The 18831-nt window shown below is 41.6% G+C and overlaps 1 protein-coding gene across 8 annotated transcripts in view; it reads left to right on the forward strand.

The window, feature by feature from the left end:
• Positions 1–18831, forward strand: part of prdm16 (PR domain containing 16) — a 247692-nt gene that overhangs the window by 121916 nt on the left and 106945 nt on the right. For all 8 annotated transcript variants that reach the window (XM_027288338.1, XM_019256721.2, XM_019256715.2 and 5 more), the window contains one exon: positions 8652–9121. In XM_027288338.1, the coding sequence (XP_027144139.1) occupies positions 8675–9121 (447 nt within the window). In that variant the 5' untranslated portion in view covers positions 8652–8674. The remainder of the gene's footprint in view (positions 1–8651; positions 9122–18831) is intronic.

Consider the following 18831-nt stretch of genomic DNA (forward strand, 5'->3'; position numbering starts at 1 on the left):
TTCGCTGCCTTTCCATCCTTTCTCACTTCTCCTCTCCTACCACACAGACTCTCTAGGCTCCCGTGACCCGACCACCTCATTCACTCGCTCTCTCTCTCTTTCTCTCTCACCCTCCTCTTACCCCACCACTCTCCTCCTCCTCTACCTCCTCCTCCTCCTCCTCCTCCTCCTCCATAGTCTCGTGCCGGACTAGCCAGGCAATGCTAACACTTTTGTCAGGGTGATTAATAGCACGCTGGATTGTCGTTAATTCACTGGCTAATGACTGGAGGGAGCAGGCGAGAAGAAGAGAGGAGCAGAGCGGAGCGAGGCTGGAGAGTAATAGACTGATGTATGAGTGTAGGCTGCTTCCAGTGGCAGAGGTGAATATCATCACCCCAAACCCCTCCACCCCCCCATCAATCCACACCACCGCCACTCCTCATACACACAAGTACAACCTCAGACATACAGCTGCTGTATCATAACCAGGATAATCTACGATGTTACACACACACACACTCGCGTGCAACCATACATGTAGGCATTGATATCTGGATATACTGTTTATTGAAATAGTTCCTGCTGAACTTTATCAGATTTGCGAGGATGTCACAGTAAAATTTATACATAGGTTTTAAATTACTTTTCCAAAATATTTTTCTAAAAATTTCAAGAGATCAACTGTGTAACAAAAGGACAGCTGTAAGTTCCAGCGAGTTTTTAGGTTTCTGCATTTCTGCATTAGTTCATTTCTGCTTCTTTCCACCATATTTTGTGGAAATTTCCTAGAATTTATAAATGAATTACTGTACCTTGCATGAGCATGTTTGTGGTAACTGCTGCTATTGCAACATTGTGACTTGTCAGAAGGACTGGTTAATTTTTAAGTGAAATAACAAAGAGAAAAAAAGTATTAAGCTTCGCTAAGTTTGTGCCTGCACTAAGCATTCTATCCGCTTCACATTGCTTTACAATAGATATAGCACACATTAGATACTGTATGCAATCACTCTTTTCTAGTGTTTAGGCTGGACACGGGGGACGACATACAGTACAAAACTTAGATTGACGTGACAAGAAGTTGACCAAGATGTTATGAGGTTTTATTAAATCGAACAAAAGATGTGACCACCGCTTCACATTGCAAACAGTAAAACAATAGATGCTGGCGAAATGATGTCTCCCTTAAACATATGCACACTGACATGCACACAAGTAGACACACAAGCTAACCCTCTCTGCTCCCTGGTTAATAAGAATGGATGGGTTTGTTCTGCACGCTGTCTGCCTTGGTGCTCCCTTAGCTGGCTGTCTGGCCTCCCGAGTGGCTTGCTAAATGAAGCAGCACCAGGAGTGGGTGTAGGGGCACACACACACACACAGAAGAAGAGAATAAAAGAAAGAGACACTGAGGAGTTGTGCAATAGTTTGTTCCTGCATAGTGGAAGGTGTTCTCTGTTCACCCTGACTTCTGTCCTGTTATCTGGGACAACTGCATCAGTTCACCTTATATGCCGTAACATTAATGTTTAACCGGAGTTTGTAAAGGACGATTTCTAAAAAAAAAATCTTCCTGTTCTTATTATCCTGTTCTTCTTTCTATTATAATACATCCCTCAATTGCCTTACTGTTGTTGAAAAATTGTATTTAGGTTAAATTATGTTCAAAATACTTTTTATCACTTCTCTGGATATTGACACTCACTGTTCTTCACCCTGACAACAGGATAGGATATGAACTATAAAATAAGTCTATGAATTGTTTTACATGGAAGAGGAGAAAAGATTTGACTATGGCGGTGGACATTCAAACTCTGCTCCACCACCTTGTTTGTAAATGTTTTCAAGGGTTGATGATGTCACTAGTCTGGTGCCACCACCCACAAATGTTTCCCATGTCTGGCAGGAAGGGAAATATATAAAACATCTTGTTTAGATATGTTTTGATGTGCCTGGACAGGTTTGTCACAGTAAAGGTGACTCAGACACTCATTTAAATAGTCTATTTACTGTAAAGATAAGACCTGTCTTCTCGTGAAACTGAGCCCCCTCTGTGAAGGTCTTGGTGTTTCTCATCAAAGTTTCATGTAGATAAATCATGTACCGTTCTATTTCTATCTCTTCTTGTCTTATTTTTCATGTGAATCTTCATTTTTACTTTCATTTCAACTGCTTATACCTTTTTTCTTGTTTCCATCCTCTCTGTTCGTACTGCTCTCTCTCTCCCTCCCTCTCCCCCTGGGTGATGTTTGCAAGTCAATTTGGCAAATGTAACTCAATATTGATTATTATTAATATTTATCATGTTTGTGAACATGCTTTCTTCTAGTGCTATTAATCTGCCCTGTTAATAAATGTCTGCAGCAGCCTGGGCCCCGAGGACCCTTGGGACCCCAGGGCCACCACACACACACCCACCCACGCACACACACCTGCTCTCAGCTGTAGGAGGTTGCCTGCTGTCTTCTATTTGCTTGGAGGCTTGATCTCAGCGTATACACAGACACACACCCACTATTGGAGGACAGAATGCCTCTAGGCTGCTCAGCACAAATAACACATCAATACATCATCCGAGTTGTATCGGCACTGCACACAAACACAAAAGTGCACACTCACGGATAAAAACACACAAACGCTCCAGTCTGTTCCTTATTGAGCCTGCAGTGACCAAATTCAGTCCAGTTGTCTGTTGTTTTTATGTGGAAATGTTGAACTGTTTACAAGTGCTGTGATTATAGTTTTTTTACTGTTCACAACTACAAGACAAAGGAAGTGAGGGAAAAACAAACTACTGCACAGAGGCAGAGAACAGGCTAGAGACAGCTCCCCCTAGCAGGTTTTATAGACACAGATACAGACAACCATACCAGTCAAAGATAGTCAGGAAGGAGCACCCATTTAGACTGCTCACACAGACACGCACACAGATATATACATGAAAAGACTATGCCCTGAATGTTGGCAAGCAACACGGTATGCATTTCAACCTACAAGTTCATACGCAGTCCATGTGCTGCGTGAACTGTATAGATAATAAATGAGAACATTATTTCAGTTTTGTTTTCATTTTGGTCACATATTTTTGCCATTTAGTGCCCCCAGCTTCAAAGTGCAATTCCATTGTTGTAAATGTGGACAGCTGTGTTTTTGTCGTCTTTATATTATTTATGATCAAAAACTAGCGAGTCGACTACTTTGCTAACAGCCAAACATCAAGAAAGTGCAAAAACACAAGACATAGAAGCCAGCAAACATTACTTAGTAGTCCAATTGCAAGAAGCCCAGCTTGGTGTCTGTCTTTCAGAATATTACTTAATGAAGTTCTCTATTTGGTGTCTTCACCATTAGCTTTGTCCATTAAAAAAAAAGCTGCTAAGCCAGTCTATGTTCGCTCAGCTCTGGTTCTAGCATGACACTGGCGCTGCTCCCTGTCTGGGGCCCTGGGCCTAAAAAACTCCTCTTCCCATTGGTCCAAAACACTAACAAACTGAGCTAACATTAGCATACATATACAGCAAATCAGCAGCTATAGTTTGAAGTTTGCACAAAGTTGCCAAGTGCAGAAACAATGATTTAAAATGTGTAGAAAGGGTACACATCAGGGCTTTAAAGTAATAAAAAAACACTTTACATTTCACCACACCTTTTGTCGAGGACATAAGCTGAATAAACTGTGACTCACAATAGAATAAACTTTAATGCAGCAATAACTAGTTAAAATGGTTACAGTGTAATTATTGTAAATACAATCATACAATTTATTTTTGATTTGCTCTTTCTTTCTTTCTTTCTTTCTTTCTTTCTTTCTTTCTTTCTTTCTTTCTTTCTTTCTTTCTTTCTTTCTGTGTTCCTTTAATTTTTTTCTGCCACTGTGATCCTCTTTTACCCGCTCTAAAGAAGCCATGTTGTAGTTTTAAGTGTTGCTTGGAAATGTTCCCTGGTGCTTTTACAAGGGGAAACAGTGTGGCGTTCTCGTTCTCGAGAGGCTTGCTGGTATTATGGCTGACCGTGCCCTCATTGCTCGCTCACTACTTCCAAACACACACACACAAACTCACACACCAAACACACACACACACACACACGTTCTTCCCCCGAACACCCTCCTTTGGCTGCCTCGTCACATGCTTCCATTTATACGTCATTTTGAATATATGGTGCCACCGTGGAAAAATACACCATTGTACAGTTTTTCACCTCTCACTCTCCACCTTTGATTTGCACTCGTTTGATTTATACAGCTGCCTCTCTCCTCCGCCCCTCCTGTTTTAAAGCAGAGGGTGTTTAGGCTCTTTTGTGTGGAGACAGAATCATCAAAGGCCTGCTTACTACAGAGGAACAGGTACCAATATCACTCTGTGGCCCAATAAGGCAGCTAAGTGGGACCATATTGACACAACATAGCCGCACAAACAGCAGATTAAGCTTGGGTTTGAATGCCTCCCCTCACATATGTGGCACATGTATGCACAGAGCGCCCACATCAGAATGTTTGGTCATTTATTGCTCAACCAGCTACCCATTTTTCATATCTGTCATAGTCCACACATTCTCCCTCTGCCTGTGATTTTTTTTCTTTCACCAGGCGATCTTTTCTCCCCATATTTGGAGCCTGTGCAGAATTTTGCATAGTTTTGCCTTTTCCCTGGATACTGTCTTTTCATCAGTGGCTGGCTTTCCTTTTGAATTGAACCAGATCAATTTACGGCCAGACAAAGATAGAGTCTCTGTGTGCGTTGGAGAGGGAAGGCAGTGAGGGAAATAGGACGTGTGTGCTTTATGATGGCCATCATTGGCGCACACGTCCTATTTCCAGCTCTCTTTTATTGTTATCATAGCCACAGCCATGGCTCCACTCTGCTGCTTGCTCTCTAGCAAAGCATGCACCTGGCTCTGAATACTCTAGCTATTGTTGGCACCTATTCTAGCCTCTGGTCTGCAGTGCTTTACAGTACATGCATCGCTGTATACAAGTAAAATTCATCTTTAACTCCAGTTTCAATTAAAGATTTGTGATTTTTCTCAATGAAGGCATGATTGCTTATTCTGCGAGAAGTCGTTCCTTATTTGATGGAGTATTTATAGGTTCCTGTCCCAAAAAAATTGTGCATGCAGTCAGAGTTGTTTCTTTCTATCCAGACTAGGTCAATAATACAGCTCAGTCTATATGCCACAAGGCACATGTGTTTGTGTGCGTCCAGGCAGACGGCAGAAAATGACTCCAGATCTCTATCTTTCTGCATTTAAGTCTAGAGTGCTCTGATTAAACACAACCACAGAACAATTTGCCTGTTGTAAGGCCCTCCGATTAAACCGCTGATTTTCAGCACCGTGTCAAGTTATTTTGCCATGGCAACGCTGATTACAATGTTAACAGCTTTTCATATTTATTTTTTTATTTTTTTTGTATTTTTAGTTTTCTAATCTTGACTCTTGAAAGGAAGCATAGTCAGATTTTTCTTTAATGGTTTGAACGAGTGTTATGTGCGTGTCTTTTGAAATATTTTTGACATTGTTAAATCTTAGAGGTTGTTCTCTATAAATGTCATATCTATCTCACATCTCATAACTGTGACATGCCGTAATTATAGAGATATCATCTTTACCTACAACACCATCTGATCTCTTGCACATGTGTTTAGAGTACAGTAACAGCTCCTGCAGTTGCAAACAGATGTGTTTGTGTGATAGCCTGCATCTGTGTTCATACGTGCCCTAAAATCTTTGTTATTGCAAGCCATGCTACAAAGCAAAGAGCTCCGTTTATGGCACACATTTACAATTTATCAAATAAATGGGATGCCTTCATGTGGCCTGGGCCCGGCTCTCAGGCAGAGCAGCGTAGTTTTCCACTGGAATAACAGCCGCTGAACAAGCAGCCCATTGTAGCCACAGCCAGCACCGGGACCCCCAAGGTGCGAATTAATGATTGACCCCTGATGTAATCAGGATAAATAGCTCCCCGTAAAAGAGAAAGAGATGGCGAGAGGAACAGAGAGAGAAAGAACAACATAAGGAGCCAGGGAGAGGAAGGCACTATCTGGCCCGGGTGTTTTTTAAGAAGCCCTCCGGGAGACGGACCTAACATCTCTTTCTGGGTCTTTTGAGACCCAAAGCTAACATACAGCTGTTTAAAAGCAGCTCAGTCGTCAGTTTTTAGACTCTTCGCCTCCTCCTCTTCGTCCTCTTCCTGGCCCCTTTCCCTATTTTCCTGCTTACTTTCCTCATCTGTGACTTTTTTCACCACTGGTCGAACATGGTCAACTTGTCTAACAGAGGGGAGGAGAGAGAGAGAGTAAAAGAGCTTGTCTCTAATGGCGAGTAATCTAAAAAAATTCCCAGTTTTCTCTCCAGGCAACATTTTTATGAATTAACTAAGACTGAGAATTGAACTTGTTTAATATCACACTGCGTCTGCCATTTCTGCCTCACTTTACTGCTTCATGTGTCTCACAAAAGATGTTTTGTTCATTAAAATTAAGAGGGTTTTTTTCCTCTTTCTCCTTGTTACTTAATTATTTGATGTAGTGATCTGTGCATTTTTTTGTGCACAGAGGCTCTTAAAGCCAAATAGTATTTAATAGATTTTCCGAGGCTGTCTCTCTGCTTGTCAAAATTGCTCTCAGTGGGTCAAGTGCCAGTGAGTGTGGGGGCGTGAAGAGGGAGAGTGAGTGAAAAAGTGTTTAACAGCCTGAAAACACTTTTGATTGTGCATGGGGAGCAGCAGATAGGGCTGAGTTATAAAACTTTAATTGATCTGTGAAAAGTGGAAGCTACTTCTGGCTCACATGTTCCAATGCTTAATTGCACGCCTGGTCTGAGCCCCTATGAAACAGTGATCATTAAAAAATGGGTTCTTTTCCAGTCAAAATCACTGGATGACGCAGAATCAGTCATAAAAGGCTGGATTTTATTGCTGCAGCTTTATATGATAAGTTTCCCGGATCTGCTTGGACAGGCTGCAGGTTTGCCAGTGCTGAAAAGCCCTTGTCGCATGCTTTCATAGTTTCACATTTCACATTTAAAACGTACATGTCAGTTAATTTAACAACTTTCACAGTCCACATCTGTCAGTGGGCAGAAACCCAAATATTTATCAAAGAACAAAAAAAATGATGCATTGTACGATGAATGTGCTCTTGGACTATTTCAGTGATGATTTTTTCTACTTTGGTTTCTTGATTAGCTCATTCAGTCTTTCTACAATTTACAGTCAGGGTTTTCCTCCTCACCTTATCAAGTATATACGGAAAGATAGTTTAGAAATTAGTATACTCTAAATACACAGAGAAAGTGCACTGATTGTTGTTTTAGTTAAACTTACATGACGTTTTACTAATATCCTGCCCCAAAAACCTTCATTGTGACCTAATAAATGTCCATGTAGTAACAAGCAATTTTTTTTTTAAAAGGCCATGTTGCAGCTCCAGCTAAAAACCTGGGAAGTGGTGGCAGTCTTGGCAGCAGGCTAGATGGAGGCTAACGGAGGGAGAGAGCTTGATTGGAACCACTCCTGCTGTAATTTTGGGCCTAGTTAGCCTGCTGATTGCCAGTCCCTGTGTTTAGATAGTAAAACTGCAGTGGTGCTTTGACTAAAGACACCAGGATCTGTCCAGAGAGGAAAAGAAGGAGACACACATAAATGTGGCAAACACACACACACACACAAACAAATTTGTACAGACTAGGGCTGGATATTGAACCTTTTTTGGTACTGATGAAGTGCACTGGCAGCACTGAATATTAAAAACTGTCAATTACAGCATGGGGCTTGCATCAGATGTCTGGTCATATTTGTGATCTTTCTTAATCTTTGATCAGATTGTTCCTGATTTAAATCCTAATTTTACAAGTTGTGTACTCTTTTATTAAGGCAAAGTTCTTGTATGACCAACATTTGAGAAATTCCCACATACCCCACACAGCGAGTGGCATTTTCACATGCACATTTACAAACCTTCACTGTCCACAAAACAATCTTTAATAACACACTTAGAGAAATGGGTGAAGGCAAATGTTTTTTGCATCTGCGTGCGCACACACTTGTAGTGCTCATCATCATTTTTCACTCATGTTGGAATGGTGGGATCCTGGAGCGCAGGCACAATCATATTGTCAATCTCTGAACGTGACAATAATGATAGGTGACGAGGCTAACTAGGTCAGTGATAGACACGACCATTATTTGTAAGATGAGTCCTGGCAGAAAACAGCGTCTGCGATGGAATTGAGAACTTTTCCCATCAAGAACTTGGCTAACCTAAAGTTTCTTCTCTCTTCATCTGTCTGGCTCTTCTCACATAACTTACAAATCTGTGAACTCAGCATCTTGTAGCTGAAGACCATTAGATGGATAGGTATTCTTTTCTGAGGACCCCCAAATTCTCTCATTGCAAGTGTGGTTTTCTAACGGTTTAGAGGTTTGGAGATTGGGTGAGTGGTTTTATGTGATTTAGGGTCAAGAAGTCATTGGATCTGGAGTGTTTACTGAGGATGGAGATATGGTTAGACCGCCAATAGTCCTAGGTGAAAGAAATGGCACCCTCTCATTTATTTCAATTGGAGCCGGTCTGTTGACTGAGCTGGGGCTCCAACAAAACATTGTTGTTATACCTCCATTACCTGCCCATTAACAATCATCTCTGTTTGTGTGTTTTGTCTCGTAGATGACAGTGAGCCAGTGGACAGCATGTACGACACAGAGGCCGACCTCCCCGGTTTAGCAGCCAGCAGTGGAGGTGGTGCTGACAGCCCAGAAGATGACGCAGAAGACGGCATCATCAACATGTCCCCCCTGCCCTCACCGACTCCTTCCCATCCAAACAACAACCACCACCATCTGCTGCATCCCCACATTTACGCCACCCACCACCACCACCACCTTCTCAACAGCAGCAACAGCAGCAGCAATGATCAGGACTTCACCACACCCAAGGAGGGCTCGCCCTACGAGGCACCTGTCTACATTCCAGACGACATTCCCATTCCCAGTGACCTGGAGCTGAGGGAGTCCTCGGTGCCTGGTGCTGGCCTGGGTGTTTGGGCCAAGACCCGCATTAGTGCTGGTGAGAGGTTTGGTCTGCACAGCACGCTGCATCATGGGGCCACAAGCAAAGACAGCTCCTTTGGATGGGAGGTAGGAACCAGCCTGTTTGTTGTTATTTCCCCCTTCATTTCATTTTCATTTCACTACAACTGTCCATCTTGTTTGACCACTTACATAATTTGTGGCACAAAAGACATGTCATGAATAATGAAGAAAGAATGAAGCGACTCTGAGTCGGGGTAAAGGAATGAATGATCTGCACTTCATTCATGCATTCACATTTCAAGCCATTACTCTTGCAGCATCCTTTGTATGATTGGACCCCATCTTTGATCCCACACATACACACAGACATACACACACACACACACACACACATTCAGGACACACTCGTCCAGAATTCAAGCAGCACAGCAATGTCGGATGGAAAAATCTAGCTGATTAGTGGAGGTATCAGCTTTTCTGGGCGTCGGTCCGAGCGAGCACACTCATTTGGTCACGCCACACGATATGGAAATGGAAGAAGCATGGCCCAATGCGGTGGCGGCATATTGAACTATTAATTTTCATTTCAACATGACATTAGAGGATATTGAAGTTGCTTCAGTAAGCTCATTAGGGAAAAAAAAGGAAACTCCTGATCTCTGTCTCTCTCTATGTCTCCCTTTCTCTCTTTCTTATAGGCCTAATCAGAGATGAAATATGCTGGCCTGCTTTTCATTTCACTGACTCCTTGACTCTTCATTTTTAGGGGGCCGGTCATTCACATAGTCTAATATTACATTTGTATGTAATAAGGAAAAAGGACTTTGACAAGTTAATCATTGGAACACCATGTTGGAAAGCGCATGATGAGCTTGAATTAGACACCACCAGCTCATGTACACAGTTACATGTTTCTAAAATTTTCACGCTGTTAAATTGTAGTTTCTGGTAACTATGATTTAAGAAGCTGTTGTGCATTTGAAGTAAATATTTCATATTGAATGTTTGCACATTGGGCCACATAAAATGATGAGATAAAATGATGAAGTTTACTCGTAGAGCAGGGAGAATTTGTTCTGCAGCTGACATATCTCTAATCAGATAAGCAAGGACATTATTTTAATTAAAACATCACAGATGCCTGCTACTGGTGTAGTAGTACAGTTAAATTGGGTGTAAAGATATTGGAGAGTATTAAATTTAGGCGTTAAAGGCATTTACAATTAATATTGACAGTTATATTCTCAGAGCATGTGGCTAATTATTTCCATGTCTCCCTTGTGAAAGAAATTGTAAATGAATATCTCTAAAACTTGGCTCATAAAAATACTGTTGATGATTCCCTCAATGACAAGATTTTAAAGGAATCTCTAAGGGTTCCCTTACAAGGTTCAGTCTGATCAATTCCTGGTGGTTTTCCACCAAAGCTGTCATTTCTTTTTTCACCCTGTTTTCTTCTTAACAGTTGTAAGAGTAGACGATTAGAGCACACAGGCACACGCTATGTGGCACTGTGCCAGGCTGAACATTTTCCTTTTTAAAGTTCATATTATGGCTAGCCATTCGGGGTGCAAAGGGCACCTGTCCAAAAGCTACACTCTCCCCATAGCTCTCATGTTTTCTCTCAGTTTTCCTCCTCCTTCCTTTTTTCTCCCCAGACACCCGCCTAATGCATATTCATCAGCGAAGCTTTAGCCCTCTGGCTTGCAGAAGAAAAAAAAAACACCTTCAACTCTAAAGAGATACATTCACTTATGCACTCACGGAAATATGCTGGCATACACACATACACACGCACGCACACCTCCTCAAAAAGGGAGAGACTCAGCATATTGTTGCATTTTTAAGATGTCTATTTTTTTTACCACGTTAAGAGGGAGTTTGAAGTGAAGATGAGGTATGATACAGTGTGTACGCGAACACCATGTTCAGATACTACCTCTGACTTTGGCTCATTTTTTGGCGACATTTCTGAAGTTTTGTTTATGAGCAATGCCATTTCTCAGATTAATAACAAGCATGTAAGCCTGAGGTCAATTTTGTTTCCCCTCAAGGAAAAATCATTAGTTTTTGCTTCCCAACCTGTCAAAAGGGAATTGATCCGTCTCCTCCTCCTCACCCTCCTCCTCCTGAGTGCTTGTTGGAGGACTCATAGGCTGTATTATTTTTTTAAGATATCCTGTCTGGTTTGGGGCTGGAAGCCTTCGGGGGCTCTCCTCTCCCAGACTCTTATCACAGATAGTCATAACAGTCAGCCTGTTGATAGTCATCAACAGACTCCCCTAGGAGTCCCATACACCCCCTTTCTCCCCCTTTTCACCATCTACCCCTCTACTCATCTACTGCCTCTGGTCTTAGACAAATAGACAGGCGAGGGAGTGACAGCGCTATGGCTGAGTGAAGAAAGAAGCTAAAAGAAATGAGAGAGAAACAAGGATTAATGGAGATGGATAGTGTATGAAAAGAAAAGATGCAGAAAACATATTTCTCACAGCATCAGAAATGCTGGAGGAGTCTAATACTCTTCGTGGAAATTCTGTGAATGTATGTATGTTACCCCAGTCCCCTGCCAAAACAGGGGGATATGTTATGAGAGATAATATGTGAAGTCATCTGAGATCTCTGGAGTATAAATGTGATCATATCTACCCAAGGCCTCATACATTATTGCTCAAACCTTCTTGGTAGGAAGGCAAAAATTGGATTAAGTGTCGAATTTGCTTATCAGAGTGATTAGTTTAACTGTGCTTCCATTTCATAATAAGCTGCAATATATACGTTTTGCTGTATAACACAATTTGCACAGTGCTCCTAAGAGTTAAAACGCCTTGTTTTCTTCATGGTGACCACTTCATTTGAAGTTGATTGAATTATCTTAAAATCAAAGGCTGTGGACTATACTGTACATGTAGCCCTATAATCCTTAGAAACATGAAATCACCAAAATTGCAGTGACAAGGTTTTTTTACATCATCAACAATGATATATGCCATCTGCAGTACTCGAATCCAAAACAGTTTAACTACACTGACTGCATTTTTGTGGATTTTTTACTAAGACTGGCAATAACTCATTATGCTGGCTTTGCAAGCCCGCGGTCTACCAACGAAGCCAAACAGCTCTAACAATCACATGGCCGATGCGGTAGTACTTTCTGGATATCTGAGTGGAAGTGTAGATTGGTGGAGAGAAACAGAGGGAGTAATAAAAAAAAAAGAGAGCGTGAAAGAGTAGGAGTGAGAGAAAGAAGAAAGAGGAAGGCAGAGAGGAAGCCTACTATTGTCTGTCCTGGGGCACCGGGGACTGGAAGAGGTGTTAACTCAGACTCATTTCAGCGAGACGGACAGCTCAATCTAAGAGCTGCTTCGCTGCAGGCCATGGCTATTCTCTTCTGTCGCAGACTCCCTCTCTGGGCCAGCACCGAGTCATCCATTTAAAAACCATTATGCTCTCCCTTTAGCACAACATGATAGAACGCCAGGGCCCCAGGTCTGCGTATGTGTGTGTGTGTGTCTCTGGTTGTGTGTGTGTGCGTATAGGGCTGCCAACCCCTCAGGATAGGAAGGCCTGAGCAAGCAGAGTGAGGCAAGGCCCTCAGAGAGTCCACTATGGGGATCTACTGTCAGAGTGACTGCTGCTATTATCTGGCTGGTAGATTGACCTGACTTGCCTATTGATAGAGTCATGTCACCATACAATGGCTGGAGGTATTGTGCTCTTCACTGACTGGCACTGAATGGACTCACTGATCTAACTCAGTTCAGATGGCAGGAGTGCAACACAATTGTGGATGTGTTTGGAGCATGTTAAGAGGAACAAACATTTACAGCCAGGATCTATGAGCAACAATAAATCCTTCCTTCAGTAATGACTTGAGAAAATCAAATCTCTGTTATGTCTGTATTCGTGAAGCAAACAAAAACGATACGGCCAAGCCCTTTTGAAGCAATATTAATGGTGTTTACTCTCACTTCTTACCCTGTGACCACTGGGTGTGTCCTTGCACCTCTGAATCATTGCTTTTGAAACTCCTCTAGCACCTATTAGCTTTGTCTTTCCTCACTATCTTTTGTTTCTCCAGCTTGTGTGTTTGCTATCTCACTAAGTTCTTGCTCGAAGGTCAACGCACATCAGGTGTTGAGGCACAATCTCAACTGTGAGAAGACAGAGCCACTTGCTTGTCAGTTTTGGACAATTTACTGGCTGCTGAACTAATTACCAATCTTGGTGCTCTGCTATTGTCAAGTTATAGAATATAAATGGAATAACCCTATAAAGAGAATAGCCCTATAAAGGTATAACCCTATAAAGAGAACAACCCTATAAAGGTCAGTTCACCTCTGCCATTGTCAAGTTATAGAATATAAACGGTACACAGCATGATACCCTCGGGGTATTGCATATTCTGAGGCATGATTCATGGGATATACAAAGGACATATTGTGCATTTTGATTTTAGGGATGTGCAGTGATGTAGACCCTTTGGACAAGGTCGACACAAATGCTTTCACACACAAAATCATGTATCATAGACTCCGTGTCAGCCCTGCAGCCATATTTGTCTCTTTGTAGCAGTGGACCTTGGGATGACTTTGTTGCCAGGCAAACTTCTTTTTCTCTGTCCCTCATTCTTTTTCTGTTTACTTTTTGTGGTGTGATTTTCCATATCAGTATCATTCATCCAGTGATGTGTGGAAAGGGGAGAAAAGTATGCTGGCTCTTCTGTTTACCCTGTTATTGACTTAGTGATAAGCTAAGACATCTGGCGGGCACTCTCATGTCGCCAAGGTTCTACGTGACAGATACCATCCGGCCATGGCATCATGCATCTCCCTCACCCACTATCAAACGCTTTATCTCTAGTTTGACAGCTCGCTTTTCATGCTGACGATGTGCCCCTTTGTTCTTGACCTAATCAATGTGCTAAGCCAACGTCCTTGTCTCCAAACTTTAGAACGAAGAAGTCCTGGCACACCCTGACACTTATCTGTCCTGACCCACCTCTCGCCTCCTAAAGTGTTTGCTCGCCTTTTGTGTTGTGCATGAGAAGGGCGGATGGCCAAGTTCTTATGCTTCAAGATATCCCTATAGGGCATTCAAGGTGCAGCTTGAAACTTGTCTGATCTGTTTGCCTTCTCCAGAAAGGTGTTCCTTATCATGATGTTTGGCCCTTAAGGTGACTGGTACCAAACTGATAGGGCAGCAACTCCCTGGGACTGCCAGGAGACAGTAGTCACACCAAGTGAATGCATAGAATGAGAAAGAGAGCGAGTGAGATAACATGAGATAGAGTTATTTCCTGCTTGATTTGACTAATGTGCTTTCCAGTGTTCTCATGGTGACTGTCATGTTCTCCCGCTTTGATTATGACTCTTGGTTAATGTCACAGAAAGTAAGCATTCGCTAACCACAATACAGGAATCCATTTGTTCATCAGTCATTTATAGACACTCAGACCTAACATTACCTCCAGTTAACTTGAACCCCCCACAGTGTGGACTATTGTATAGCATGAGTGAAGCTCTTGACGTAAATGGGGTCATTATCATGTCTTTTAGTAATCAAATCAGGACCATGCTCTGATGAGCATGGCCTTGAGCTGAGAGTACTTCCCCTTAAAGTCACAACAGGGAAAACAGCAGGCCTTCTTAGTTTTACCTCCTCAGATCTAGTTTCATTGGAAAGTAGAGGATAATTGTATATTAAAGGGTCAGTTCACCTAAATGCCACACCAGAAAAAACACATTTCCCACTTTGCCTTATCTAGATATGATTTTGAGATATTCAACACTGAGACTTCTGATTGCACCCCTGTACAACGGAGAACAAATTCATTTTTTGGTGCAAAAAACATTGAATGTTTTGGGAAAAGCTAGTTTCTCAGAACCAGTTTTTCAAACTAAAACTATATGCAATTATCTGTTAACAGGGATGAGCACAAAAACATGATTTTGTGATCTGGGTGTCCATTTTTTTGTTTTTTTGTTTAACTGACAAGATCCACATTTAATGCTGATTGTGCATGATGAAAATTTCTTTATATTCATAACTAACTGCATTTTTTTCATGATTGGATGTATGAACTTATGTGTTAACGTAAGGAGTTACTTTGGCACATGTGCATATAGTCCCACATTGTAATGAAAGGATATCAAACCTGTGGTTTCTAATAACAGTATTGACCAACAGTGTGCGGTTTTCTGTCATCATTATTTGACTTTGACAGAAACCCCAAGTTTACACACAGAGCAAAAACACCAGAGAGCGTAACACCACAAGTCTCAGGTCTGGGTTTTGTAATATCTTCCATTCACGTTCATTTTATGTAGGTTTTAAACATGCCATTAGCCAATTTAATCCAATTTTCCCAGCTTTCGGAGCACTCCAGTGGAACAGATTCCATCTAATATTAAACATATGGTTGCCGTTGCCCCTAGAAACACCACAGCAGCAGTGTTTTTTTTTTTTTTAAAGAAAGCTGTTAAAGACAAGCCTCCTGTGTCCCAGTGCAAACCGTTGTCAATTATCTTCAATGAACACGGTAATTGATAACGAGGAAGCAAGGCAGCAAATTAAATGTCAGGTTTGATTAGAAGCCTGATACCTTATCATTTGTTCATAACTCGTTACCAACATCTGTTAATTAGTTAATAAATTAATCTGCGGGGCTCAGATGAAAGGGGCGCAGACTCCCAAGGAAGTACATGGGGCAAAGTCATCCATCTTTGAAGAGAGTGGGACTCGACAAATATTGTCCCTGGGATTTGGGCTGTTATTACTTGGTCATTGGTTTCAGACCTCAGCCACTCCAGCCAAGCATTCTCAATGGAACCTCTTGTTTGCCCGAATAACCCCCCCACAGTCTCCTCACGCATCTCCACCACAATGCTATCCTTTATTGCATGAGGTTTCTCTTAGCAGAGGTGCTTTAAACATTAATTTAAAAACCCTCACACTGGCCCATCAGTCGTGTGTGGTGAAGCGCAGGTAACTCTTGTCCAGTCCCTCTCTCCCCTTCTCCTTCACTATGTGTCTAGTGAAACCCTCATCGTTCATCATTGCACTGATGAATAGTCCCATCAGTTAGAGCCTCAGGGCAGGAGCAGACAATGATACTGCTCTTTGCCACAGTGGATGATGATGACATTTGTCAAATTCTGTTTATATTGGTGATTAGATTTATGCTATTATATATACATAACCTTTTCCGCCTTTCGAGCTCTCGCTGCCAGGCTGATATTTATAAATTAGTCATGAAACAAGGCTCATCTTAGGTCAGCTCTAAATTTTCTGTCAGGTTTTGTCAGATATTTGTATTTTATTTACGTGTTCATTTAGGTATAGGTGTGAGCCATGCGAAACCTCTGTTGGTCATCACAGATCACTAACTCTTTCACTCACTTTCCCTTTCTCCCTTACTTTAAATCTCAATCCCCTGTGCTGCTTAACTTTTCTGTGGTTCAAGCAGGAGGTGGTGACCTATTAATCAGGTTCCCGTGGCTGTTGTGATTGCCATTTTCCATAATCAGATACACAACACAGTCCAAAAGCTTTGGCTGAAGAAATACTTACTTTCGTTAACTCCTTACAGTTCTTGTGCTCTATTGTAGAACTCAATCCATGAGGACTGAGCCCAGGAGGAACCTGGAGCACATGGCTGTGCTTTTTAATTACATTTTATTAGGTATAAGGACTAAAGTGGCAGCGCAGTGTGTCTTTGTCTGTGTCAAACAGTTATGGTACAGGGAGAGAGTATAAATGGCCCTCATAAGCATATGACTGGTAGAAGGAGAGGGAAAAATCTCATTAACCAATCGTCTTATAATGAGTATAAAAGTTCAGGTAACCTTATTAGTCTGTTTTTTTTTTAATCTTCATATAATGTACCTTTATGTTTGGGTGTGTGTATACTGTAATGTGGTTCACCACGAACGTGTATAGGCATATATAACCTGTACCACACACACACATATGTCCACACAAACATAAAGAGACACAGGCAGGCAGGAAAAAGACATTCTCCTATGTTATTCTTTCCTCTACTCGGTCATTTAGAATAACAGGGTAGAGTGAGAAGCTAAGCACGATGACGACATTAGATCTAAAAACAGTGTTGAATTGTTGAAGTGTCGAACACGCTGGGACGTCTTGACTTTGGAAAGTCTCCGGAATCGCTCGAGTGATTTTCACTCATTTTCTCCACCACTGTCATTGGGAGTCTTGTCTGCATGAGACAACAAGGAGACAGAGTCAAGATTTGTAGAGGCGCGTTTGTGTGTTAGTGTGTGTGTGTATCTATCTATGTGCACACTGACGCACATGTCCACATTACTCTCTTAATCTTCTTGGGCACTGGTCCACCGTCCACATAACCTTAAATCTGTCAAATTTCCCCAACTAAAACAAGATCTCTCTAGGAGTTTGGTGTAATATCTTACTTTAGTACCAGTGCTTGTGTCAAGATGACAAACAACAGATTAAACAGATGTTTCCCAGACATTTCATTTATGAGCTATCATTGCCTTGTTCAGTGTTGTTTGCATTATTCTGCACGCTAGTCACTGTGACAGTGAATATTGATGTTTATTTGCTGTTTGTAAAGCATCAGGGCTGTGGTATGTAGTTGAGTTTTATGTTTACTATGACTGTCATCATCAGAGGCACAGTAACTGTAAGAATATGTCTTGCAACTGTTTGAAAATGTGTTAACTGGGAGATGTATTTATGCTTGAGGAGTCTAAAAACAACAGCACGAGAGTCTTTAAAAGATATTTAGACCTCAGGTAACATATAAAGTATTTTTAATCATATGTCAGGAAATTACACAACATGTTATGCAAGTGATGACATGATAGGTGTCATAACTTGCTTAATATGTTGTGTCATTTTATTTACATCTAGGTGTGAAATAGATTGATATTCTAAAGTAATGCAAAGGACCAAAAAAGGCTTTACATGAAGTTATGTGAATGTATAGAAAGCAGTGTTTACTAGTCCAGTAAAATGGCTATTTTCTAGAATACTGCTCTGTCAATGCTGAAACCTTAATAGTGTGCAGTCTAGACTATTACTCTGGGTGTCCAGAGGCAAAGGGAAGGTGAGAGAGGCTGGATTTCTGCATATCGTCTTAATGGTCAGAGCAGAGCTCTGCAAGCCTCTCAGTCCTCTGGAAATGTCATATGATTCTACTCTGTGTCACTCTTTCTGAAGAGGAGGTGAGCTGATGTTGGTACGCAGCGGTACCCAGCATGCCACCCAGTACCACACAAGGGTGAAAAAAAACCCCTGAATAATATTCTAGCTCTCTGAAACTCTTAGGCTTGAGCCATGTGATGCAGAGGTTATGCCAAACAACAGAACGAAGCATTGTAACATTGTGGGAGAGTGTGACTGTATGTGCACATGACCCCCACCCTTACCTTGATAACGTTCATGTTACAAATGTATCTATTGGACAACATAATGACACTTGCTATCCCCGTGTTATCATCTTCATCTCTTCGTCTTTTTTTCCCATTCCTTATTATTTAATAGCTGAGATCAAATACTGGACACCATAGTTTATAATAAATATATGTCGTTCTTCCGGCTGTTATTTTATTGGGCGGTGTTTCTGGTGACAAAGCCTGCTCCCCTCTGCTGGCCAAGAGCTCACAATGCCACTTTCTGAGCAAGTTCTAAGTGCTTTTAGTGTTGTGTGCCTGACGTTGTTTATTCAGGGAGGGAGAAAGAGAGAATGAGAAAGAGAGAGGAAGATAACTAGTACAACTGTAGAAAGTGTACAGTACAAGAGCACCCCAGCAAACACGCAGTGT

This window comes from Larimichthys crocea, chromosome XV (genome assembly GCF_000972845.2).
Source record: "Larimichthys crocea isolate SSNF chromosome XV, L_crocea_2.0, whole genome shotgun sequence".
NCBI lineage: Eukaryota > Metazoa > Chordata > Actinopteri > Sciaenidae > Larimichthys > Larimichthys crocea.